This window comes from Martes martes (assembly GCF_963455335.1).
Source record: "Martes martes genome assembly, chromosome: 12".
Classification (NCBI taxonomy): domain Eukaryota; kingdom Metazoa; phylum Chordata; class Mammalia; order Carnivora; family Mustelidae; genus Martes; species Martes martes.
In genome coordinates this window covers 3198735-3226342 of record NC_137900.1, presented here as the reverse complement: position 1 = coordinate 3226342, position 27608 = coordinate 3198735, and the positions used below count along the sequence as shown (strand labels likewise).

General features: G+C 49.8%; 1 protein-coding gene across 3 annotated transcripts in view; it reads right to left on the bottom strand.

Annotated features, from left to right (window-relative positions):
- The window catches only part of LOC308353473 (F-box/WD repeat-containing protein 12-like), a 41985-nt gene that overhangs the window by 13523 nt on the left and 854 nt on the right, over window positions 1–27608 (bottom strand). Inside the window, exons 1-5 of one of the 3 annotated variants that reach the window (XM_080820323.1) lie at window positions 26633–26973; window positions 26209–26246; window positions 17710–17873; window positions 17185–17303; window positions 13879–14088 (exon numbers count right to left, since the gene is read on the bottom strand). In XM_080820323.1, coding sequence (XP_080676449.1) covers window positions 13879–14088; window positions 17185–17303; window positions 17710–17830 — 450 coding nt within the window. In that variant the 5' untranslated portion in view covers window positions 17831–17873; window positions 26209–26246; window positions 26633–26973. Of the gene's footprint in view, window positions 1–13878; window positions 14089–17184; window positions 17304–17709; window positions 17874–24774; window positions 24878–26208; window positions 26247–26632; window positions 26974–27608 lie in introns of those variants that run through there. The other 2 variants (XM_080820321.1, XM_080820322.1) reach the window with 2 other exon arrangements.

The window sequence follows — 27608 nt, the reverse complement described above, 5'->3', positions numbered from 1 at the left end:
TGACTACTTGTAATGCCAGTCTTTGCAAATGAAAATCCTCATCCTGCCACTTTCTTGATCACGGGTTAGTCATTGCATATTACTGGCCATTTGTGCTGTTTTCTGTGAACTGACTACTCATATCTTTTTTTTCAACTAGATTCTATGCTTCATATCATCTGATATCAGTGCTTTTGTTAAAGAAGATTCGGGGCCCCTGGGTGGCTCAGTGGGTTAAGCCTCTGCCTTCGGCTCGGGTCATGATCTTAGGGTCCCGGGATCGAGCCCCACGTTGGGGGTCTCTGCTCAGTGGGGAGCCTGCTTCCCCCTCTCTCTGCCTGCTTATGATCTCTGTCAAATAGATGAGTAAAATCTTTAAAAAAAAAAAAAGATGATTCAGTGTTTTCTCGTAATTTTCAGGTTTTTTTGTTTGTTTGTTTAAAGAATTTTTTTTTAAAGTTTTTCATTTATTCATTTAACAGAGAAGGAGATTACAAAGCAGGGAGAGCAGCAGGCAGAGTGGGAGGGAGAAGCAAGCTCTCCACCAAGCCAGGAGCCAGATGTGGGACTCGATCCCAGGACCCCAGGACCACGACCCGAGCTGAAAGCAGCCACCCAACAAACTGAGCCACCCAGGCGTCCCAATTTTCATGTATTTTAATGTTAAAATACTCTCTGTTTCAGATGTTTTGAATTTTTTAGGTAAATCAAACTTATGCAATTTTCCTTGAATCAAAAACCATCTATATATTCCTGAGAGAATTTTATACTATGTCTTTTGCATTAGTTTTTTTTTTTTCTTTTCAGCGTAACAGAATTCATTGTTTTTGCACCTCACCCAGTGCTCCATGCAATCCGTGCCCTCCCTAATACCCACCACCTGGTTCCCCCAACCTCCCACCCCCCACCCCTTCAAGACCCTCAGGTTGTTTTTCAGAGTCCATAGTCTCATGGTTCACCTTCCAATTTCCCTCAACTCCCTTCTCCTCTCCATCTCCCCATGTCCTCCATGTTATTTGTTATGCTCCACAAATAAGTGAAACCATATGATAATTGAGTCTCTCTGCTTGACTCATTTCACTCAGCATAATCTCTTCCAGTCCCGTTCATGTTGATACAGAAGTCGGGTATTCATCCTTTCTGATGGAGGCATAATACTCCATAGTGTATTAGTTTTTAACTACTTTAAATATATTTCTACAACAGAGTGATATAGGATTAACCTGTTTCCTTCCTGTCCATATGTTCCATTTCTCAAATAGCTCGTCCTTCACCTACTATTTTAAAAGGACATGTTTATGGTTTGTTCCCGGGTTTCGGCATCAAAAGAAAAAAAATTTAAAAAAATAAAAGGACATCTTTACACAGGCACTTACACAGGGAACACTCTCTGGACCTTCTATTCTATTCAATTTCCATAAAGGTACCTGTTCTTACTAGCCAAGAAAACACAAAAATTACAAAATGCTCAGAAAATGGCAGGCAACATTCAAACAAAGTCTTTAGGAAAAAGTCAAAGAAAGAAAGAGAGGAAGAAAACATTTTAGCTGATAAACCATTCTCCAAAGAACAACCAACAATCAAAGACTGGTAGCTACACCCCAACATGAATCAAATATCATAAAATAAGCACGTGCAGACATAAAGGAATACCCCACATTAGAAATTCAACACTCAAACTGAAATGGACAAAAAGCCAAGATGTGAAATAAGAGCTAAATTAATTCAGGAAAGATACTGAAGAAAAAGGTATCTTAAGAAAGATGAGGAATATGCTCGAGAGAGTATATTCTACTGGGCCAATAAGGACACCAAAAACGAAAACAGGCAGGAGAACAAAGACGGAGTGAAGAGCTGACACAAATCCGAGAACAGGTGTCCAAGAGGACGGACAAAGAAGCTCTAGTAAATGTACAACTGAAGCTCCTGCAGAGAAAAAGCAATTAACAGACTAATACTTACAACTCACATACAGTGAAACTTCCTGAAAACAAAAGAAAACCTGAATCCATCTATCAAAAGGGTACATATGCTCCTGGGAAAAAAGTCAATCCAGGATGGTCACCAGAGACCCCTCAGAGCAAAACTACTAGACTTTATGTATTTCAAAAATCCTTCAAGCCTTTGATTTACAAGTCCAAGTGTGTACCAAGGCAAGTAAGTCAAAGTGGGAGTAGACTTTTCAACAGAGACACAGTGAAACAGCATTTTCACAAAATTCAAGACAAATGTGAGCCAGGGATTTAGGGCCCAACCAGGCCATTCTCAAGACCCCAAGCTACAGAAAGCAGCATGAGACCTGCAAGGATGCACCTGAGTGACTTCCTAGGGGGTCTACTAGAGGACGGGCCCCACCAGACCACAAGATTCCAGGAAAACGTCACCAGAACTGGTATAACACTGTTACACCAGTATAGTACACTGTGGGTCAAATAATTAAAAAAAAAAAGGAAGAACAGTGTGTAAATGTTGCACGTTCTCAGAAAGGAGGAAATTGGATCTTTGAATGCGGGAGGAGAAGGGAAAAGGTTCCAAGTAGAGTAAGTTCACTGAGTGCCACGGGAGGAAAGGAACAGCATATAAAGCCAAGAAATAAAAGAGTCCATAGGCCTGAAAAGAGAAAATGGAAACAGAAAGTTTTGGTTTTTTTTTAAAGATTTTATTTATTTATTTGACAGGCAGAGATCACAAGTAGACGGGGAGGCAGGCAGAGAGGGGGAAGCAGGCTCCCCACTGAGCGGAGAGCCCGACGCGGGGCTCGATCCCAGGACCCTGGGATCACGACCTGAGCCGAAGGCAGAGGCTTTAACCCACTGAGCTACCCAGGTGCCCCTGGAAACAGAAAGTATTAAGACAAAGGTAACCACCCCAACAAAAATACAAACCTTCAAAATAACAAAAGATAGTACCTTTACCCAAAAACACACACATAAAAAAGGGAAAACATACTTGGGAGAAAGGAGCCCAGGAATGTGCCATGTCACACCATAAACATGACATAAAACAAAACTTGAGATCAGGCACATACCTTCTTCAATGTACATGGCTTAACTCACTTTATCAGTAAAAAAAATGATCACATTGATGAACAAAAGAAAACATGACTGTATATTCAAGAAGCTCCATCAAAACAAAAAAGTTAACCATTACAAAACAGTAAAGATGTGGCACACACAAATCCTTGGAAAGCAAGATAACAGGGAAGGGAGGACTCAGGCCCAAAGCAGGAAATCCAGCAACAGACACTTCCTATCCCTGTGAAAATTAATAAAAGGAAACCTTGTCTAGAATGGAGTTCAGAGGCTGGCAGGGGGAGCACTCACACCCAGCACTGGTTGTCAACCAGACCTAACTGGAAGAGAGGGACCTCTTGGAGGCTGCTATTTAATATCCCAGCAGGAGGAGGAAGGTTTCTTCCCGCCCAGCAAAAGCCCAACCAATGAGAGGCAGTTACAGCTCAGCCAATGAGAGGCCACTATACTTCTAGTTCCCAGTTCACTCCAATGGTCTTTTAGTTTACAACAGCCCCTCCCTACACCCCCTTTCCTCTATAAAAGAACCTTTCTCTTCGTTGACTCTTGGACTTTCCTATGGTTTTGCCGCAGCTAACTTGTCCTGAATTGAATTCTCTATTCCCACATAAACCCATTTTTGCTAGTAAAATAACTGGCAGCTTTTTCTCCCCCCACCAAGGTTAACAACACTGAAGACTGTAATTCACAATGAGAAAATAAAACCTGATACTTAAAGAAACACCCCAATCACCTTCACAAAGCAGACACAAAAAGAAACAAAGTGAAACACAATAATATTTAAATATTTATGAATTAAGCATATTATTATACAAAAATAAACAATAATGCAACAAAAAGTAAATAAATATAAGACCTAACAATATAATTGGAGCACCTGGCTGGCTCAGACAGTTGAGAGCTGGAATCTTGGTTTTGGCTAAAGTCATGATCTTGGGGTTGTGAGATCGCACCCCACGTCAGGCTCCATGCTCAGTGCGGAGTCTGCCTGAGATTCTCTCCCCCTCCCTCTCTCTCTGCTCCTCCCCCTGCTTGTGCTCTAACAATAATACTAATAATGACTATATCTGGATCTTTGTAGCCCAATAATGGAGACTACACCTTCCTTGCAAGCACATACAAATGTTCACAAAAACTGAATATACAGTCACAGAGAAACCTCAGTAAATTCTGTATCATAAAGTAATACAACATTCTCTCATCACAATGAAACAAAACTGGAAATCAACAGAAATATTAAATAAAACAGACACGACACTAGCTAATATAATCACGAAAAAAGTGGGAGAAAGCATATATACACAAAAAGAAATGATAAGGCAATAGAGAAGATGTGGTATTTATATACAATGGACGGTTACTTGGCCATCGAAAAGAATGAAATCTTGCCATTTGCAATGACATGGATGGGAACTCGACAGTATTACGCTGAGCAAAGGAAGTCTGCCAGAGAAAGACAAATACCACATGATTTCGCCTGTATGTGGAATTTAAGAAACAAAACAGATGAACATAGGGGAAGGGAAAGAAAAATAAAGTAAGATAAAAACAGAGAGGGAGACAAACCCTAAGAGACTCTTAACTCTAGGAAACAAACTGTGGGTTGCTAGAGGGGAGGTGGGTGGGGGGATGGGGTAACTGGGGGATGGGCATGAAGGAGGACACTTAATGTAATGAGCACTGGGTGTTCTATGCAACCGATATATCACTAAATTCTACCTCTGAAACTAATAATACAATATATATGTTAATTGAATTTAAATTAAAAAATCTTAAAAAATGACAGAGCAGAAACAAATGCTCAGAGGAAATTTAAAGAAAAAAACCTCAAAAGAGTATTTTAGACAACTGTATGCATAAAAAACTGAAAGCCTAGATACAGTGGGTAGTTTCCTAGAAAAACACAATATATTAAAATTGATTCTAGCAGACAAAGAAAAGCTTGAGCTGACCAATCTCCACAGAAAACACTGAGAAAAACGTTTTCAAAACTCCCCCCACAAAAAAAGCACCCAGCACCTAATAACATCAAAAATAAATTCTACCAAACTGGAAAACCAGATAATCCCAAATTGTTCCAGGGCATTAAAAAAGCAGAAAAATGTTCACATTCCTTGAATGAAGTACAGCATTTATATGTAAACCTGATAAAGGAAGATCAAAAAAACTACAGACCAATCTCCCATTGAGAGAGCCAAATCCTGGTAAAACGTCAGCATTTAGAATGCATCAGCACATTAAAAAGAAATGTATAGATAATTTGTATTTTAAAAACCAATAAATCACCATAACAAACCGAAGGACAAAAATTCTGTAATTCTATCTGCACACTGAAAAGGCCTTTCACAAAATTCTACATCTTAGCATGATTTTTGAAAATACTCAAATGGCCACTGATGGCTCTTGCATGAACATCATTCCTGACGCCAGCATCCCAGCCCCACAGTGAAGCTACAAGTCATCCCACCCAGACAGCTACGCAGAGAAATGGCCACCAATGCCACCACTAATTAATTAATATTGTGCTGAAGTATTGGCCGAGAAGCCAGAGAAAAAGCAACTAGATATCTAAGGCTTGAAAAACTAAGTATCTCTACCTATAGATGAAGTGTTTACCTAAGAAAATTGAGAGAATTAATTATAAAATATAGGCAAATAGAATTCAGTAAGATGACAGAGTATAAAACACAACCACAGCTTTCATTAAACACACACCACCCAGTTAGAAAACAAGGGAACAGAAAATACTTTCCCCTATCAATGCAATAGCAACAAATGATAAAATGCTTTGGGATATGGTTAACAAGAAATGTGCAAAATTTATCTGAGGAAAAATGTAGTCACTTCTGAAGGACATAAAAAAGCAAATCTGAACCAATGGAAATACATCATTTATTGCTGGACAGACTGACTCGCATCATAAAGATGTCCATTTTCACCATGTTAGTATTTCTCTATGCACTCAATGTCAATGAAAATACCATTTTCGGGGCGCCTGGGTGGCTCAGTGGGTTAAAGCCTCTGTCTTCAGCTCAGGTCAGGATCCCAGGGTCCTGGGATCGAGTCCTATATCGGGCTCTCTGCTCAGCGGGGCGCCTGCTTCCTCCTCTCTCTCTGTCTCTCTGCCTGCCTCTCTGTCTACTCGTGATGTGTCTGTCAAATAAATAAATAAAAATCTTTAAAAAAAAGAAAATATCGTTTTCTTTCCAGGAGACAAAATTTTATTCCAAAGTTCATATGGAAAAATAAACAGGAAAGTAGCTAAGGAAACTTGAAAAAATAAGAGTAAGGGAAGCCAGACTTACTAGATACCACAACCATAATCCGGTTCTAGAACATCTCCATCATCTCCAAAATTCCTGTGTCCCTTAAGTCCCCTCCACCCCTAAGGACCCCTGGGCTGCCGACGGCGCAGACTGGTTCTGTCGGGACCGGTATCTCCCCGCAACGGACTCCACCGATACAAACAGACTCTGCTGCGGCTGCTTCTGCTCGCACGTGTCCGAGGTTCGCGCACGCGCGCTGCGCAGCTGCAGCCTTGTTCCTCTTCCGCGCTGAGGCGCGGCGGCTGTGAGCGCCCCGTTTCTATAAACCCGCCCGTGACAGGCACTCGGCCGGTATCCCATTTGGCTATTACTCAAGCTCCTACAAGCATTTGTGTGCCAGTCTTCCTGTGTGAAGACTTTCCTATCTCATTAGTAAACAGCTAAAAGAGGAACCGCTGGTTAATATGGTAACGTGTTTTTTAATATTAAAGTCACTGCCAAACAATTCTCTGAAGTATCGTGTCACATCTTTGTAAAGATACGTTTAATTTCAGCTCTTCCAGATCAGTCTGGTGCCCTATCGCACCGCGCTTCTACACTGCATTTCACGGACGGCCGCTGGTGCGCGGCTCCTCTGTGTGCTAACGGCCGCCTGTTCGTGTTCTTCCGTGAAGCTGTTCCAATCTCCGCCTCATTCAAAGGTTGGGCTCACCCACTGAGTGGTAATATATATCCTGGACAAAGTCCTGAAGCGAGGTTGCATTATTACAAATATTTCCTTCCAGCCCAAGGTTTGCTTTTCCTTCTGCTAAACAATGCTTTCAAAGTGCAAGTTTTCTGGGGGCGCCTGGGTGGCTCAGTGGGTTAAATAAAGCCTCTGCCTTCGGCTCAGGTCATGATCTCAGGGTCCTGGGATCGAGTCCCGCATTGGGCTCTCTGCTCGGCAGGGAGCCTGCTTCCTCCTCTCTCTCTGCCTGCCTCTCTGCCTACTTGTGACCTATCAAATAAATAAATAAAATCGTTAAAAAAAACGCAAAATTTCTGAATTTGATGACATCCAAAAAATCTATTTCTTACTCGTACAGTTCGTGCTTTTTGTGTCCTAAGAAATCTTTATCTACCTACAAAAATATTCTACCAAAAAAAAAACACCTATTAAAATTAGTAAGTGGGTGGCTCAGTGGGTTAAAGCCTCTGCCTTTGGATCAGGTCATGATCCCAGGGTCCTGGGATCGAGCCCTACATCAGGCTCTCTGCTCCGCAGGGAGCCTGCTTCCTCCTCTCTCTCTCTCTCTGCCTGCCTCTCTGCCTACTTGTGATCTCTGTCAAATAAATAAAATATTTTAAAAAAATAAATAAATAAAATAAGTGAATTCAGCAAGGCTGCTAGACAGAAAGTAAATATACAAAATTCAAATTGTATTCTTACGTATATTTATACAGAATTAACTTCCATGTGTGCTATGTACAGTAGATATAGCAACTTCCTTATAAATACAGAATTACACGTTTAGATATTATTTACATATTCCTATATATGCTACAGACTAGCAATGAAAACTCAGAAATTAAATTTTAAAACAATGACATTTAAAATAGTATAATATTCAGTGAATAATTTTAACAAAATATATGCAAGCCCTGTTCACTTAAAACTACAAAACTCTGTTGAGAGACCAAAGTGAGGGCCCATCTAAACGGTGACATATATGCCATGTTTGTGGCTTAGGAGACTACAAAGATGTCAGTTGTCCCCAATCAATCCATAGATTCAAGGTCATCAAAACCCCAGCAGGTAGTTTCAAAGACACTGCCAGGCACGTGGTGATGAGCACTGGGTGTCAAAGGCAGCTAATGAACTGTGGGACACCGCATCAGAAACCAGTGACGTGCTGTATGTTGGCTCACTGACATAATAAAAAAATTTTTTTAAAGAAATTGACAAGCTGACTTGAAAATTTTTACAGAAATCATTTTTTTTGAAATAAGAAAATGCTGGATGTCTTGACTTACACGTCTACAGCCAACGAGAGCAGAGCAGAAATGGACCCACATGATGCTGGCGTTCTGACAAACAAACATGCTGATGTAGTTCAGTGAAGGAAGGATGGCCTTTCCTACAAATTCTGGAAACCCATTTGTAAGTAAAAATGAACCTTGGTCCTGACCTTGCACACACGTGTAATTTAACTTCAAATGATGTACATGTACAGTCTCTACATAATCCGCACGTCAGAGAAGTCGCCGGGAGCTGCTGGCAGCTCGAGCCCTTGTGGCTGCAGGTGAAACTGAGGCTTCCTGGTGGTGGGTGCTGGGGCGTTCCCAGTTCCCAGGCACACAACACGGCCGTCAGTGGGGGGTTCACGAGAGTGTCCAGCCAGAGAAAACTCGCCGCCGTCAACGCTTTCAGTGGGTCCAGCCAGATCATCTCCCTGGGTAACAAACTTCTCACAGCCCCTGTAGATTTGACCATTTCTTGAAATTCCACAAATTTTGTCCTGTATGTGCTTAGGCCAATTTCAGCCTTGCTCTATCTTCCTGGGAGGTAATTATTATTACAAAGCTCCTTCTAATATCCAGCAACGAGTTTTATCTGAAGTCTTGCGCTCTAACGCCAAGAGCTTATCGGTCTGCTTTTCCTTAGGCTCTGCGGCGCGTCATTTTCGCTCCTTCTCATTCCAAACTTTCGTCAGTGGTTCTGAGTTTTTGTTTCTCTTTTGTTTTTTTAAGATTTTATTTGTAAGTCATCTCTACACCCAATGTGGGGCTCGAACCTACAGCCCTGAGATTAAGAGCTGCACACTCTACCCGCTGAGCCAGCCTGTGGTTTGCCCACGCTACCGACTGAGCCAGCCAGGGGCCCCAGGTATTCTGTCTCAGGGTCTTACACTAACTTCTTAGTGCTGCAGTAACAAATCGGGTGGCTTAAAAAGCCAGAAATTTATTCTCTCACAGTTTTAGAGGCTAGAACCGAAATCAGGTGCCAGCAGGGCCCTCTCCCTCTGAAGGCTCTAGAGCTTTTCTTGACTTGTCTGCCCCCGCGTGCACATGGCCTTCTGTGTGTATCTGTGTTCTCTCCTCCTCGTACGAGGACACTACTCACTGGACGGAGGACCCAGCCTAAACCCAGGATGGTTTTACCCGAGATCCTTAACCGGATACCATTTCCAAGCAAGGTCACGTTCTGAGGCTCTGGGTAGACGTGAAGGGGCTATCGGATCCCATACCCCACTGGTGCCCGGACAGAGTCTGCCATCTCCAAGCTGAGCCCAATCTTGGTGGGGGCTGATCTTGCTCCATCCCCCTACGGGGCAACCCCAAGACGACGAGTGCTTCTGGCCAAAGCCTGCCATCTCGGGTCACCCAACACCCCATTAGCACCTGGGCCCTTGTGCTAAGGCTGGTGCTCAGAAGCCCTGAGCCCCCGACTTTCCAGGTAGGCACGAGGCCTGAGGACGGGAAGGAGCGCCTCGCAGCCTCTGCCCCGCCCCCGAAGCCTCCCTGCTGAGAGCAAACTGGCATCTCCAGAGTCCAGGCAGGTTTGGGCCACGCTGGGCTTCCCTCTGCAGGAGGAAGGAGCTTCCTGTTGTCCTCAGGCCCTTGCCACGTGCAAGGACCCTGGAGAAGGGCACCCTCCGAGTGAACGAGAAAGGGAGTTCCCCCCACACACGACAGAGCCCACTGCCGTGCCCCCTCCGCCAACTGGAATATCCCTGAGAAAGGGCGGGCCCCACAGTCAGCCCAGACAGCCGCAGCTCAGGCAGTCACCTGGGCCCCGGCAGCCCCCGCTAAGGAGCCACCGCAGACGCACGCGCACGCGCACGCGCACGCTCTCCGGCCTCGCCAGCACTGCCACCACGTGGCCAGAAACAAAGCTGCTCATCCCCAATTCTCCCTCCTGGTGACGACCTCAGAAGCCTTGCCTCCCGGACACCCCAAGACATCAGCGGCAATCATACATGTCTCTGCACATGTCAGACACCCCCAAACCCTCTGGAGACCCAGACATACCTACAGCGACCAGGCACTCACTTTGCTTCTCGAATACACAACGCTGAGCTCCCAAACAAGCCACACGGGAGAACCTCCCCTCAGGCACCGGCCCTAGCACGCGCCCCCAGAGCACCATGCGAACGGCTGGCTTCTGCGAGTCCGGGTTCAAGGATATAAAACGTGCACATTTCAGCCATCAGCCCGAAGACAGAATTACAGAAAAGTCCCCCGAAGGGAAACTTACTGGAGTCTGACTCTGTCTTTGATGTCTGGTGACGGGTGGCTTTTCGTCCTGCCCATCCCACCCCCTGTTCCACATCTGGACAAGCGGATAAAAGCCACCCGTGGAGGACTCAAACCACAGGAGCCGGGCCCCCGCGGGAGCCCTGCCTGCGCCCCACCCCGACCTCAGACGAGCGGGCCGCTCGCTCCCCCGTGCGGCCTCCGGCCACTCAGACCTGCCTCCCGGGAGCCTCCGCGCCCGAAAGCCTGGTTCTGTGACAGATGGCCTCTGCAGACCCTCGGGGATCACGGAGCTTCCTCACTGTCCATAATCGAGCCCGGCTGGGGTCAGCGTTGATCCCGCCCCTCAGGCTCTTAGGACTTCGAGGTCCGATGGTCCTTCGCTTCTCCTCTGGGCGTCAGGGAGGGCCCTGCACGCAGCCTTGCCTGGCAGACGTCGCCGCCCGCCGGTACCCGAAGGCTTCCAGGCAATTCGAGGATCCCGGCCCGTTCAGCTCCTAACCTGCTCCTCACGCAAGCGCTAGCACTGTCTTTCTCTGCCGCCCGCAGGGCAGAAGCCACAGGACGCGGTTCCGGGGGTCGCGCAGCCAGTACGCTCGGGCCTGCTCGGGCCGGCGCCGCTCGTCCCCTCCTGCTCCCAGTTGCACGCGCGCTCTCACCGGGGCTGTGGCGGCTTCTCTGGCTGTCTGAGAGGCCTTCACTCCCCTCCACTCCTGGGGGCCTGTCACGGCGGGCTTCCCGCGAGCAGTTCTTTCTTTCAAGATCCTAGTCCGCGATGCTCGAGCTCCACGGCCGCCCGCAGGGGTGCGCGCGCTCCGGCGGCTCCCGATGGGCTTCCTCCCTCCTCGGGGAACCTCGGAGCCCTATGATGGCCCCGCCGGCAGCCTTCATTTCGTTTCTCCCACTTGGGGCTTCTTGATTCCACGGATCAACGTCCATAGTCTGTCTGCAAGAACTACCTGGCACGACCCCGTCGGATGCTGCCTGTGACCCATTCACTCCCTCACCTGCTCCTGACACCGAGTACTAGAACTTTCCAAGGATCCTTCACGGTCTTGCTACTCAGTGTCATGAGCAGACCGGCCGCATCGCCACTCCCAAGACGCTTTTAAAACGCCAGACTCCAGGAGACACCTGGGTGACTCAGTCAGTTTAGGGTCTGACTGGGTTTCAGCTCGGGTCGTGATCTCTGGGTCCTGAGATCCAGCCCGGTGACATCCAGCCCTGTGATGGGCTCCCCGCTCAGCAGGGGGTCTGCTCGAGATGTTCTCTCTCCCCCCCTGCTTGCATCTCTCTCTCTCTCACACACAAAAGAAAAAAAAAAGTTAGAATCGAGGTATCCCCAGGGACCGACGAAATTGCCATCTACATTTAAACAACATCCCCAGGGGCGCCTGAGTGACTCAGTGGGTTAAACCCTCTGCCTCCGGCTCAGGTCATGATCTCAGGGTCCTGGGATCGAGCCCCGCATCGGGCTCTCTGCTCGGCAGGGAGCCTGCTTCCCCTTCTCTCTCTGCCTACTTGTGATTTCTATCAAATAAATAAATAAAATCTTCAAGAAATGAAAATAAACATCCCCAGTGGTTCACATGCCATTAAAGCCTGAGAAGAACTGGTCTACATCTCCTACCCTTTTTCTCTTTACGTCACTCAGTATCTGCATTTCATTCCAAGTGACCTCTTAACTTTTTCACTAATGCAGAGAACACCATACAGAAAAGCACACGAAACCAAACACAACGCTCGACGCATCATTACAAAGCAAATATTCACGCTGCCACCCAAGTTAAGAAATGGGATGTTGCCTGAGGCCCACAAGCTCCCGTCTGCCCTCGATCCCGGGGTGATTCCACTGTCCGTCCTGCTGTGAAACCCAGCCACTGAGTACAAACACCTCCGTACTCAGTGTTTCTATTCTGGAATCTCTACTTGGTTCCTCTCCGAATCTGTGATGTCAGTTTTCAGAGCTTTGAGCTCTGCTGAAATCCACCTCCCCAAACACAGCAAGCACAGGGTGCTGGCGGGTGAGGACCCCAGCGTCTGTGGCTCACCTGTGGCTCGAGCTTGTAGGCCCTCATCTCTCATGTGACTAGTAAGCACCAAGTGTGTGCCGAAAACCGAATTTCAAAACGGAAATAACATGCGGCCTCGGGTGACATTATCCCTCCCCAGGAAGAGTCTCGCTTACTCCTCCCAGGTGGCCAGGGTGCGGGCCCCAGCCAGGGGGAGCAGGGTCCGCCTGCAGGCCCTCCCGCGGCTGCAGCACCCGACACCCCGCCCAGGCCCGGGGAGGCACAGGGCTCCGCCCTCACGGCCCCTCGCTCCCTGGGGCCCTGGGCCATCAGAGGGCTCAGGCCTCTCAGCCACCGTGGGGTAAGCGTCTCCGGTGCCAGGCCACCCCAGTGCCGGCGGCTCGGCTCTGACTGCCGCCGGATCTCCTGAGCCCCAGTCTAGATGCTCGTTCTGGCTCCTCTGTTGTCACCCGGCGATGTCCGCATCCCGCCCTGACCGGCTGTCCCCGCAGACAATAACCAGGAGCCCCGCGGCCCACCACTCCCAGAGGGAACCACGGCGGGCTCTTCGTCTACACAACAGACTCTCAGGTGGGTCTGGGGATCCCAGTTACACTTACTCTGAAATCTTCAACTGATGCCGAACGGTTTATGTGAAATCCCACTCATCAAATGTTCCTTATTTTGTACTAGGCTGAGCTCTTCCAGTCAGTTCTGCGCGCATTATGAAGCTGCTCCCGGACATCTGCTCCTCTTGACCCCCGGGACGGGACGCCCGCCTGCCCAGCCTTCCCAGGGCCTCCTTCCCCAGAGGTGGGGACACCGCCTCCGGCTCAGAGCCCTGCCCGCTTTCCTTGTTTCTCCCGGCCAAACCCTCCCAATGCCCAGGAGTCACTTCTAAATGGACAATCTTGTAACACAGGCTTCTGGCGTCCTGGGCAAGTGCTCACGGTCGTCAAACATGCCTCAGTTTCTCCTGAGTTGGGCCTCACTGGGACTTGAAACAAAGGAAGGAAGGAAGAACGCAGACGAGAGAAGGAACCACAGGGAGAAGGGAGCCTGCCAGCGAGGTCAGGGGACAGCAGAGCAGGGGCACGCAGAGCCCACAGGCAGCCCACGGCTGGGTCTCGGCGACGGCTCATGAGAAGCAGAGACAGGGCTGGGGAGACAGGCTGCTGCGCGCAGCCGAGCTGGACGAGAGGACGGGGGCCAAGCAGCAGAACGATGGCTTGTTCCGCCATACCGAGCGCCCAGGTCCAGGCACCACCCATCACAGCGGTCACGGCCCCAGACTGTCTATGACCCTGGGAGACAGCTAGGACCTGCGGAAGCTCCCAAGAGCCAGCGACTCACCAGCAGCAAGGGGCCCTCTGGACGGTCACAGGCCTGCAAGGCGGACGAGGACGTAGGCAGGGAGGAGGCGGCGCACTCCCTGCCGTTCTCCGCCTTCCACACCTTGATCAGGCCCAGCTTGTCCACGGTGACGACCAGCTGCAGCCGAGGGAAGGTCACCAAATTCACCAGAGCGGCCGGCTGCACAGGGCTTGACCAGATCTCTGCGCCCTGGGCAACGACAACAGGGAAAAAATAATGGATTCGGGAGCCGTCCGTTTCCTACACGCAGGAAGCTCGCCTGGGGTACCCGGGGACGCACAGGCGGAGAGAGCACAGGCCCCACGCTCACGGGAGCCACAGCGCCGTGCGGAGCCCGACACGGACGTGGTGCTTCGGGGCACAGCAGTGGCTGAACTGGGGGTGTATGGAAAACCCCAAGCGCCGAGTGGCACCACCAGGACGGAGGGTGGGGGCCAGCGTGCACGCAGCGGTCGCCCCCGGCTCTGCTAAGCCAGGCCGGGCAGGCAGCGGGGGCCTGGGCCACACGGCTGCGTCCAGGACTCGCGCGCGGACCGTCTCCCTCAGCCCTCGGCAGCCCCGCTCTCCAGATCCGCCGACTCCGGCTCGCGGGTGAGAACGGGTCACACAGCATGTCTGTGTCGTCCGCGTAAAACACCCCCCTTCCTGTGAGGTGGCCTGGCGCAGGCCCGAGCTGGGCGATGCCATGGTCTTTCCCGGGACTGTAAGAACTGAACGGGTGGCAAAGAGCCGGGGCCGCGGGCCCAGGGCACCTGAAGGCAGGACGCCAGGGAACCACCTGCGACGTTCTGCTCCTGGTCTCCCACAGCTGCCCCCTGGGCTTCCATCCCCGTTCTGGGTCACTATGATGCTTTTTCTACCGCACGTTCATTTTACCATGATCTTCTCTCTTTTCTGCAACTACAACACTCGGGATTCCTCCAGGAGTTCCTTTCTCAGCTGACTTCTGTGGCTCGAGCAGCCACGCGGCCGCGGACGGCGAGGAGTCTCAGGGAGCACAGCACGCTCACCAGCGCTAGTGGAAGAGGCTGAGACCCCCTCCCAGTTTCGGGGTGGAAGCGGGGGTCAAGGGTCAGGGCGCAGAAACTCGCCGACCGGCACCTGCCGCGCAACGCGCCTGCCGCGGGGCCGAAGGGGGCTGCCGGCGGCACCAGGACTCTGAGGCCAGAAACAGACTAACTCGCACCCTGGAATTGTCCGGGGACAGCGGAGGAGCAGCGGCACGGGAAGCCAGACCAGACACCAACATAACCAGTCAAAAGCATGGTCTTACGGGCTATGCTATGTGGAAACTAAGATCATTTTTGAAAAGGAGGATTTACCGGGGCACCTGAGTGGTACAGCCGGTTGTGTCTGACTCCCGGTTTCAGTTCCGGTGGGATCTCATGGGCCACGGGATCAAGCCCCGCAACAGACCCCACGCTCAGCGGGGAGCCTGCCCGAGACCCCCCACGCTGCTCCCCCTGCTCGTGTGCGCCCTCTAAAATGAACACGTAAATCGTTAAAAAGAAAGAAATACTTACTAACTGTAGGAAAAGCCGCATGTCAGTTTGCCTCACAGCTCAGTGTGAAAAGCACTTAACACGACTGTACGACTGCTGACCCTACAGATACTCGTTTGGGGACAGGAAGATGGCTCTGTGGAGACGTGGGAGGAAGAGGGGGACTTGTTCTCTACAGGTTTGCCCGGGAGGAGTACGAGGGTTGTGCGACCAGGAGGGACATACGCAGACGGTCCGGACTCTGAAAGAGGCTCGTGCTGGCCAGACGGACCCCACCGCAGCAGAGCTCAGCCAAACCCAGCCCGCTGCTCGCGCTCGTTATCTTCGTTAAAAAAAAAACAAAAAAAAGCCGACTGTGCGCCTCATACGTCAGCGGGCAGCGCCGCCCCTGCCAGCACACGGCCACTCTCCCGTTCGCCGTCTGCTCCTGTGTCGTGCCCACGGAGCTGGGGGCTGCAGCGGGACCACAGGGCCCTGGACCACCGACGTCCGCCGAGCCCGCACCCAGCGCTCTCCCCGTTCAGGTGGAGACCCGAGCATCCGCGCAAGGCCAGGGCCTCCCACCCGCCAGGCCTTCTTCTGCCAAGCCCCCCCCCCCCCAACGACCCCGGGTGACCAGGTGTCCGCCGCCCAGGCAGGTGCTTCAGAGAGGCCGCAGGAAGGCGGGCAGCCTCCCGCCCCGGCCACCACAGGGCCTTCCCGAGAAACGACCTCAAACACTGCCTCGGAGAGGGAAAACCAAGCACGAGAAGAGAAAACTATCAGCACGAACTGAGAACTGGGCCACGGAGTAGAGAGAAGTGACGCGAACGATTTTGTATCCTTTAAACAAAAGCAAGCACGGGGCTGAGAGCAGGCTCCTGGGAACGAAAGAAGCTTCTGCAAAGCAGGCAGCCAACACACTCTGTCTCCCGGACTCTGAAGTGATCTGTGGGCGGAGCGGGGACCCCAAGGCTGGCTCGGGGGTGCAAGGACGCAGCCCCGGCAGCCGCTTCCCTCGCACACCAAGGCAGGCCCAGGTCTCCGTCAGGGTGCTGAGAGCCGGGGTGCCCAAAGGGACCGGGGAAATCTGGGGCACCCCCCCACCCCGCTGTCTGTGCACGAACTGGGCTCTCGCAGCAGACCTGGCCGACGGCGACAGGAGCGGACCCCTGGCCAGTCCAGGGCTTTCAAAAACAGGAGGTAAGATCTGTGGCTTTCCGGGGAAAAGTCCTGTACAGGAGGTTGGGTTCTATGCGTGCAGAAGCCGTGGATTTACAGGGAACCACACGGTTCAAGACTCGGAGACACTTCCCTCCGTCTCAGACAGATGGTCTGTAAAATCGGGATGATAATGCACGCCCTGCTCCGCCGCTCAGAGAATCCGTGAGAAAACGGACTGCAAAGCTTTTTCACTACGGTGACAACCGTAGTTGTCTCAGCACTTAATGAGCCAGTCTCAGCACTTAATGGTACACAGAGGTAACTACAAGGGGCAACTATTGGGGCAAAACGGCCAGGCCTGGACACTGGCTCCACCGTGGATACGGCGGGACCGGGTACGGGGCAGCCACCTCGCCCCTGCCGCTCGTGCCCTCCTCCCCGGGGCAGGCCACACAGAGTCAAGGGCAGGCCAGGCTCCTTCTGCAATCGGACCGGAGTTCCAAGCCCAGCCCGCACTTCTCGTCTGTACCATGGGGATCCCACCACCTAGAAGCTGCCCACGGGGGCTGACCGGGCTAGTGAAGGGGAAGGACCTCACTAAGATCCTGTGAGCTGCGCCCTGCCCCCCCACCCAGCTCACCTCCTGCACATCCCAGGCACGCACAGTGCTGTCTGAGGACACGGTGCACACCACCGACTTCTCCTGCCCATCAAACCGGCACTTGCTGTTTGAGACGTAGGCCAGCTCGTCTATGCCTCCTAGAGAGAACAGAGACTCGCCTTGAACGCACACACGTCTGTCTGGGATGCGGACATGCAGACTGGGGAAGGACAGGCGGGACACTCCTTCCTCCCTCTCTCTCTCACACACAACACTCCTTCGGGGACAGCAGTGGCCATAGGCCTCACACCCAGGACCGCCCCTCTCACCAGCCACATGACCACAACTCCCTGCTCTCCTGCTTTCTGTTTCTCTCTACTCTGAAACAAATGTAACGATCCCTTCTTCATGGGGTGACTTCGAGCACCAAGTGACTAAGCCAAATCCAGAACCCAGCAGGGCAGGTGCTCATCAAGCAGCCCCTTCTCGCACTCTCTGGCTGAACACCACATCCCAGGGCACTCGACCCAGGCAGGGGAGCAGCAGGAAAGCTCACAGCCATACCTTCGTGCCCAGCAATGGCTTTGCAGATGAAGTCCTTCTCCGGCCGCCCACATTCCATTCGGAACTCCAGCTCGGCCCGGCAGAGATAGTACTGTTTCCACGTCTGCGTGCCCAAGGTCATCTGGGAGGCTTTGCATGAGGACCAGCGCCTCAGACACAGCTGCCTGGAAAAGAGACCCATGATCCCAGGCAAGACAGGCCCGGTGCTAGAAGAAGGTCTGATGACGCCCGCAGGACCAGCTCCGACTCCCGGCTTCACCACCTAGTGGCTTGTACAGTGCACTCTGCCTGCAGAGGCCTCGACTGCCTCCACTGCTCAACGGGGATGACGATGAGAGGACACCGAGCACGTGCTCGCCACCGCCTCGAGGCAGTGCCTCTCGGGTATTCGGCCAGTTTTCTCGACACCTCCATGAAGTAGGTCCTCTGACAACCCCTTTGTACGTAACAGGCGCTTTAAGTGATCCAAGGCCAAGGGCATGCAGCTTTGGTCATGTAACTATAATTCAAGAGGGGGTGCCTGGGGGTGCTCAGTGGGTTAAGCCCCTGCCTTTGTTTTTTTTTTTAAGATTTTATTTATTTGTCAGAGAGAGTGAGCACAGGCAGACAGAGTAGCAGACAGAGGCAGAGGGAGAAGCAGGCTCCCTGCTGAACAAGGAGCCCGATGTGGGACTCGATCCCAGGACGCTAGGATCATGACCTGAGTTGATGGCAGCCGCTTAACCAACTGAGCCCCCAGGTGTCCCTAAGCCCTTGCCTTTGACTCAGGTCGTGATCTCAGGGTCCTGGGATCAAGCCCCACATTGGGCTCTCCGCTCAGCGGGGAGCCTGCTTCTCCCTCTGCCTCTGCCTGCCACTCACTCTTCCTGCTTGTGCTCACTCTCTCTCTCTGACAAGTAAATAAAATCTTTTAAAAGAAGTATTTCGGGGCGCCTGGGTGGCTCAGTGGGTTAAAGCCTCTGCCTTCGGCTCAGGTCATGATCCCAGAGTCCTGGGATCAAATCCCACATCGAGCTCTCTGCTCAGCGGGGAGCCTGCTTCCTCCTCTCTCTCTGCCTGCCTCTCTGCCTACTTGTGATCTCTGTCAAATAAATAAATAAAATCTTTAAAAATAAATAAAAGTATTTCTTGAAGTCTCCAACTCTTACTGCTGAACTGTCCATTTCTCCCCTTAGCTCTGGCAGCCCTTCACGCATGCTGCTGCTCTGATCAGGTACGTGTGCGTCCGTAATTTGCAGATCTTCTTCGGGGATGGACTGACCATTAAAGCAGCCTTCTTTGTCTCTATAATGCTTCCTGTCTTACAGTCTGTCTGATATCAGCATGGCTATTCCAACTTTCCTTTGGTTACTGTCTGCATGTACAACTGTTTCCATTCTTTAACTTTCAACATATCTAAGTCTTTGAACCTAAAGTTTGTCTCTTGTAGACAGCGCGTAGAGTTGGAAACTGTTTATCCCCTCTGACAACCTCTGCCTTTTTACTGGAGCGGACACTCAATACGTTTCACATAATTAGTGGCAAGGCATGATTTACATGTCATCTTGCTATTTATTTCTAAGTTTTATGCATTTTCCCCTCTAGTCTTGTTTCTGCCTTCTTTTGTGTTGAATATTTTCTAACGCACTATTTTATTTCCCTTGTCATTTCTTCTACCTTATTTTTTGAGTTCTTAAGGTTGTCTTGGAGGGTAATCTAGTTTTGCTTACCATCAACTTAATTTCAACAGTACTCAAAAACCCCGCTCCCATGTAGCACCATCTCCTGCCCCCTCCCAACTGCGCTGCTACGTCTACAAATTCCATTTTATACGTGATATATGCCTCAACAGAGATCCCCACAATTATTGTTTTATACGGCTGTAATTTAAATCACAAAGAAAAACAGACTTAAAAATAAGTACATTTATACTGCCTCTTACAGACACCTACAGACTTACTTCACTAGTGTTCTTTTTTTTTAATGTGGAGTCAACTTACTGCCTAATGTCCTTTCCTTTCAACCTGAAAGACTCCCTTTAAGATTTCTTGCAGGGCAAGTGTATAGCAACAAACCCTCTCAGCTTTCGCTAATCTTAAACGGTCTTCATTTTCTCCTTTATTTTTCTAGACATTCAAGTCTAAGTAACGATCTTTTCTTTCAATACTTTCAGTGTCATCCCACTACCTTCTGGGTCCCATGGTTTTTGTTTGTTTGTTTTTAAGATTTTATTTATTTGTCAGAGAGTGAGCACAGGCAGACAGAGTGGCAGGCAGAGGCAGAGGGAGAAGCAGGCTCCCCACCGAGCAAGGAGCCCGACGCGGAACTCGATCCCAGTACCCCGGGACCACGACCCGAGCTGAAGGCAGCCGCCCAACCAACTGAGTCCCGTGTTTTGTCATGAGACACCAACGGTTAAATCTCACGGGGATTTCCTTGCACATGAGTTGCTTCGCTCTTGCTGCTTCCAAGATTCTCTATCTTCAGCTTTCAAGTTTGATTACAATGTGTCTTTTTAAATATTTTACCTTTTTAAAGTAATCTCTACCCCCATGTGGGGCTTCACTGAACTCACGATTCCGAGATCAAGAGCTGCGCGCTCTACCCACCGAGCCAGCCGGGTTCCCCTACAACCTGTCCTGACCCGGACAGACTCTGTCCGTCTACCTCTGCGCCGTGCTGCCTGCCGCACCAGGACGACGCTGGTGACGTGGAACTCTTTGAGTTTATCCCACTGCAGTTCACTGAGCTTTTGCACGTGTAAATTAACATCCTTTATCAAATTTGGGAAGTTTCCAGACCTTCTTTAAGTATTTTATTCCTTCTCCCTCTTCCCTCTCATTCTGAGACTCCTGTTACGCAATGACGGCGCGCCTGATGGTGCCCCACGGGTCTCTTGGGCCTTTGGTTTTTCTTCCTTCTTCATATTCATTCTATTCTTCACACCAGATAATCTCCATCGACCGATCTTTAAATTCACTGGTTCTACCTTCTGCGGTTAAACCCCGAGTTTTTATAGTATCACCATCTACTCTACAATTTCTACGTAGTTATTTTCAGAATTACTCTTTACGGATATTCTCTATTTAGTTCTTTGCACATGGTCACTCCTAGCTGTTTGAACATAATGGAAACAGCTAATTTAAATTATTTCTCAAAGTTTCTGTTGTTTGCTTTATTTCCTGCGTATAACGTATACTTTTCTTATTTCTTTGCATGACTCATAACTTCTGTTGAAAACTGAACATTTTAAATAATGTCGAATCCTAGAAATCTGAACACCCCCCCCAAGGTCTGCTGTTTCAGCTATGTGCTGTTACTGTTTATTTAGTAACATTTATGAACAAATTCCGAAAAGCCTGCGTTCTTTGTCACATATGGCCACTGAAGTCTCTGCTTAAATGAGAGCTCACCAGCGACTGGCCATGGATTTCCCAAATGCCTGGAACTACGAAGTCTGCTGCTCATCCGCAAAGGGCCCCTGTGCATGTTGGGGTGCGCATTCAGCACGCAGTACAGCAACTGACAGCTGTACCCAAGCCTTCACCTCCTACTTGCGTAGAACGTCTGGGTCAGCCAAACAAGTGAGTTTAGAGCCTTCCTAGGTCTTCCCTGAATCTGTGCACACCCCCGTTGCATGTGGCTGGGCTTTTCGATTGCCAGGCGAGTGTCAGAGCTTTTCAAAGCCCAAGCCCCTAAAGACATGACATTCTCAGCTTCTCCTTTTAAGCTTTTTGGTTAGCCTATTTGCTTGACTGCTGTCCATCAGCTCTGACAGCCACAAAGTTAATCAGGTGTCAGTTACTGTTTTGACAAAGGTCCCGAAGGAGAGGCTTTCACACTGAGTGAACTCCAAGACAGACCAAATAACAATAGGCCCCTGGGGTCTTGCAAGAAATACCAGGTCAAATAACGACAACTCTCTGGTAATGAGAATCCAATCCCATTCTTTCCCCTCCAGTGACTGCCAGGCTCCTGGTTTCACTGGGATCGTGAGCCGATGACATTCAAGGCTAACGCAGAACTGGAAACATTTTTGGGAACAGGGCAAGAACACTTGCTGTTCTAAGACTCAAATACTTTTTCTTGAATGAACACTTCCTGGACTACTACGTCTCTTGTTAATTTCCAGAGTTCTGAAAAAGTCAATTTTGACAATTTGTGTCTTTACTCACTGCTTTCATAGAGGAGAAAATTTTCAAATCCACCATGTCCCAGAGCCTGTGTTGAGCTTCCACGCGACTGCTGGTGAGTCTAGGATGGCAGCTTTGTCACCAGGCTTTTGAGAATAAGAATGTCCGCTCACCCACACTGCAGAGAACTCTGGACTCTGCGTCTAGTCTGTGGGCACCACAGTGAGGGAGACGTGGCTCTTACCACAGGGCACTCTCGGCCAGCGGTTAGGAGGAGAAGCAAAATGGAAGTTCACGGGAGAAACATGGTATTTCAGAAGGCGCAACCTGTGACACGGGACCTGAGCACAGAGAGTGGACTTCTGGCGGGGAGACGGCTGGGAGGCTGCTCGGGCAGAGGCTTCCGGCACTGAACGGTGCGGCTCGGCCCAGCGCTGCTCCCTCACCGAGAACACAAGTGAGCTCAGGTGGGAAACGCGTGGCTCATGGCCCACAGCCTCGGTGAGGACAACACGCAGTCGCCAGAGCTTCTCCGTCCGCTGAGCGCCTCCGAGTCAGGCCCCCTCACACGCTGAGGAAGAGCAGTGCCCGCGCCGGGTGAAGGTTCTCCTGTGCGCCCTGGAACGCCGGGCCTGTACATAGCGTCCCAGGGCTCCCGGGGGGCTCAGGTCATGATCCTCAGGTCACGAGTCCTGGGATCAAGCCCCGCGTCGGGCTCCCGGCTCCACAGGGGTCTGCTGCTGCTTCTGTCCCTCCCCCTACTTGTTCTCTCAACCTCTCTCTCTCAAATAATAAATAAATTTTTTTAAAAAATTCAACTTAAAAAAAAAAAAAAAAGGCAGCATGCTGGCAGCCTATGCGCCGAACGGACCCTGATTACTCTGCTCGGCCGGCACAGGACCAACCCACACAGACTGGCTGCCACACCGAGATGTCGTAAGTTTTCACATGAAAGTCAGGAAAAGGCAAGTGGCCTGGCTATGCCGAACCTGAATTCCCACCTGCCGGAATCTGTCCGGAGCTGCATAAACCCGTAGCCTTCGGCTAAACACGAGCTCTCGGCTTCGCCACCTCTCCTACCTTCTGGATGTTCGGACTGAGTGTCAGTGAGCTCCCATCACCGCTCCTCATATTGTGGGTTTCGAGTTGAAATAAGAAGGGAAATTTCTTGTACCCTATCTTAATCTAAAATGTGTGAAAATGAAAGCTAGACCACGAAGATAATATGGCTTCAGAAAAAGTCAAGTCACGTTTCTTTGTGGAAGTAAAGCCTATTTCTACATATTTAAGGCCATTACACACCATTACACAAATCTTAAATAGGACCCATGACCCATATTTAGAAGAAATGAAAAGAACAAATTATTTGAAAAAACAAAAGCAGACTGGGGCGCCTGGGTGGCTCAGTCAAGCAGCTAAGTCTTGATCTCAGCTCAGGTCTTGATCTCAGGGTCATGAGTTTAAGCCCCATGTTGTGGAGCCTACTTTAAAAACAAACAGGGGCGCCTGGGTGGCTCAGTGGGTTAACTGCTGCCTTCGGCTCAGGTCAGGATCCCGGGGTCCTGGGACTGAGTCCTGCACTGTGCTCCCTGCTCAGCGGGGAGCCTGCTTCTCCCTCTGCCTGCCCCTCTCCCTGCTTGTGTGCTCACTAACTGTCTCTCTGACAAAAGAATAAGATCTTTAAAACTAACAGACAAAACAGAAGAACCAAAAAAATAAAAAAACAAACAGGATGCCTGGGTGGCTCAGTCGGTTCGGCAGCTGCCTCCAGCTCAGGTTATGATCCCAGGGTCCTGGGATCGAGCCCCACATCGGGCTTTCTGCTCAGCAGGGAGCCTGCTTCTCCTTCTTCCTCTGCCTGCCGTTCCCCCTACTTGTACTTTCTCTGAGTCAAATAAATAAATAAAATCTTTAAAACAAACGAAGGAAGACTGTCAAAAAGGTTAAAGTATGAATATGAATAAAGTATGTGCTATGCCCCCGAATTTCGATGTAATCAAGTGAAAAAATACTGTGGTACCAAAACTTTTCACAGATAGCAATTAGTAACGATCTGTTGTACACAACAGAAATTATGTACCTTAACCAAAAGCAAATATTTGCAACTTTGGGGCACCTGGGTGGCTCAGTGGGTTAAAGCCTCTGCCTTCAGCTCAGGTCATGGTGCCAGGGTCTTGGGATCGAGCCCCACATCGGGCTCTCTGCTCGGCAGGGAGCCTGCTTCCTCCTCCCTCTCTCTGCCTGCCTCTCTGCCTACTTGTGATCTCTGTCTGTGAAATAAATAAATAAAATATTTAAAAAAAAAAAAAAAAACAAACTTGCAACTTTACTTCTAACCAAAAGTTAATGTTCAGCATGTTGAAGGCAGAATTTAAAAGGTCAAGAGGCATTAAAAAAAGGAACTAGCAGCATTCTTAATTAAAATTACAGAGTATGCATTAAAAACATATGACCGGGGCACCTGTGTGGCTCAATGGGTTAAAGCCTCTGCCTTCGGCTCAGGTCATGATCTCAGGGTCCTGGGATCGAGCCCCGTATCGGGCTCTCTGCTCAGCAGGGAGCCTGCTTCCCTTCCTCTCTCTCTCTGCCTGCCTCTCTGCCTACTTGTGATCTCTGTCAAATAAATAAATAAAATCTTAAAAAAAAAAAAAAAAAAAAAAAAAAAAAAAAACAAATGACCAGTTAACTACATTCATTTGCTGTGTTCCTAAGAATTTCTAATGGGCCTGGAGAAACTCTGGGGCCTGGTACCCATGAGAGACACAGCATCAGAAATGATACATGCATGGGACCACAGAGGACGGTGCTCCCGAATTGCTGCTGTCCCCACTCCAGAAACATAAACTCACTGTTTTTATGACAACACGGTTCAAGGCTACAATGCTGAGGAGTGACTGAATGCTAAAACGGTCTAGCAGCAAACGGTATGAAACAGTAACGAATGGAAACCCACCGGTGACCGGGTCGCAGAAGCCAAACCATCTACCGGAGGAATCAGAGGCACAAGGCAGCACGTGACATACGTGAGGTCAGTGATAAGCCACAGAAGGTATGTTCCGAACTGCTGAAAGAAAGCCACTCCTGTCACTCAAACAGAAACTCCTCTCCTGGCTGAGCAGCGACGATGAGCACGCAGGCTGGGGCCGGTCTGGCATCCTACCTACTTCCACGTGTGAGCACCACTCTGCCCGGGCTTCCGCAGATACTCGCACCAACCTGCCAGTCCGGCCACTTATTTCCTATGACACAAAGTCACTGAGAATCGTATCTGGCAAAGACAGAATTCTGTCCACCCCTACAGAAAAACCCATCTCCAGAACTGCATGTTCTATCTAGAGTGTACTCCCCCAAACTGTAAATACAGAACGCCAGTAAAGGTTCTCTTCAAAACTAACTAAAGCGATCAGTATAATTTTTCTAGCTAGTATCATTAGCAATAATGAGTGAATGAAAACCAACAGATACTACAGGACACTGAACACTAAATACAGCAAGTGTGGCCTTCCAGAATTCTCAAATATCTCAATGCACAGCCATCCTGGAAACAAAACCCATCAAGCAAAGATTCCCTCCACGTTTGTCAGTCCCTTCACATGTGAACAGCTGTGGCAGCTAAAACCTAACACAGCTCCTAGCTGACAGTCAAGGCTACAGTCTGTCTCACATCCAGCAAGAGACAGACTATCTGACACTCCTTTCTCGGGACAAAAGAAGTCAGGTTCCAAAGGAAAAATGAATAAGAGAGAAAAACGTAATGAATTAATGATTAAAATATTTTTTATTTTCAAATTTAATTTTTTTAAAAAGATTTTATTTGAGAGAGACAGTGAGTACACATACAAGAGAGAGCGTAAGTGGAAGGAATGGCAGAGGCAGAGGGAGAAGCAGAATTCCCACTGAGCAGGGAGCCCGAACCCCTTCTGGGACTCCGGGATCGTGGTGTGAGCCCAAGACAGACATTTAACTGACTGAGCCACCCAGGCGCCCCGATTTTATTTTTTTAATTCTAGTATCGTATGTGCTTATACAGCTCTGTGTTGTTGTTGCTGTCACACCACACATGAGTTCAAATTAAAGCAGTTTGTGGACGGTCTTGTCAGCCAGCCATGCGCATCTGCTGTATCTTTCTGCCGGAGTTTTGTACTCCTGCCGTATACTGTTCCCCCATTCAATTAATAAAACTCTTGTATTTCAATACACTATTTAAAAAAGGAGTATTACAGCCTAACGGGAGGGGAGGGAAAGAGTTTCCTGCCGACAGGTGCCGCGGATTGTCCTTTCTTGTGAACTCATCAAAGCCAGAAACAGTGCTCAAAACCCTTACCCCGTGCCCCCCTCACGTTTGTGGGACACTCTCCTGACCACATTTGGCTTTTCCTTCACTCACCTCCATAGTTCCTTGGTCCTTGAAACTTCATTCCAGACCTAGAACAAGAGAGCACAGAAGAGAACGTCAGTCAATGGCAGCCGGCAGCCAGCCTGCCCGACCCTGCGCAAGGGGCAGAGCGCGAATCAGACTCAGTGCCCGCAGGCACAGGGACTCGCCCTGCGGAAACAAACACATTTGGAGAGTCCAATAAAAACAACCAAATGAGTGAAAAAGGAGAGAATGTCCAACTCAACGGACCCAAGGGGCTCCGAAGCGACTACTGATCAAGCCCCCGCTGGGACTGAGCACTCCAGGGAGAGGTAAGACTACTCCTGCAAAGATTCTGATGTAAGAAAAGGAGGAGTATTCTGCCATAATTGGAGCATAGGGTTCTGGGGAAAGGAGTTAGAGATCGGATTAGACCCAAATCGCAAAGTCCTACTTGCAAACACTGTGAGAAGCCACTCAGGAACTGGCTGGAGGAGCGCAGGGTGACACTGTTTCAGGACCAGGGGCTTCCGTCAAAATGGCTGCTGCACTGGCCTAGACGATGTCCCAGAGATGTCAAAATGGTGGAACCAAACAGCCCCCTGGGGGAGTGGGGGTGGGGCACACGGTCAGCCCTGCTCCAGAAACCGTCCCCTGCAGAAGCATCTGGGAGGGGACCAGAGTGCCATGCCTGCCCTCCCTCAGGCCCACAGCTGCGTCCTGGGACTCCCTGGCCTCTCCGGCCCCGGCCAGCCTGGATTCTGAAACCCACACAGCTTAGGCAGGAATCACTCTGGAGTTGTCTGCGGTCCAGCTCCACTGAACACCCCATCCCAGAAACAGGCTTTCTGATCCATGGCAGAGGGAACCGCCTTCCTCTGAGCCAGGTCCCCACCTCCACAGCCCTTGGTCATCGGCTAGATCAAAGCTCCTCGGTATTCTTGGCAGAAATGTAAAATTTATTATTTTGCAAAAATCAAGCCAAGTCAGGCAAGATGATTTACGCATTTGCCTTTTCTACAGCTCCCAGTTCAAAACCCAAGTGAGACCTTATTTCCCAAACACAGAAATATAATGTGTAATATGACCAGAAAAATACTACCCACCGCTGAGGACACCTGTTAGATCCTGGCCTTCATGATGACACCGTGAGGCAGATTACTGACCTCATCTTACCTAAGGAGTACACTATGTCCCAGAGAAGCTGGTGCTATCCTATCCAACGGTTTAAGTCACCCTCCTTCCAAACTCTGCACCTAAACTATCCCTAGACTGCTGCTGGGAAAACAGCGAGGGATCCAATTCCAGCCCTGAATGGGGGACTACCTGCGTGACACTCAGCTTCCTTCCTGGTAACAAAGGGATGAAAATCCAGCATAACTGCAATTCTCTGCTATTTCCAAACAAACAAATTTTTGCTGGTAAAATAA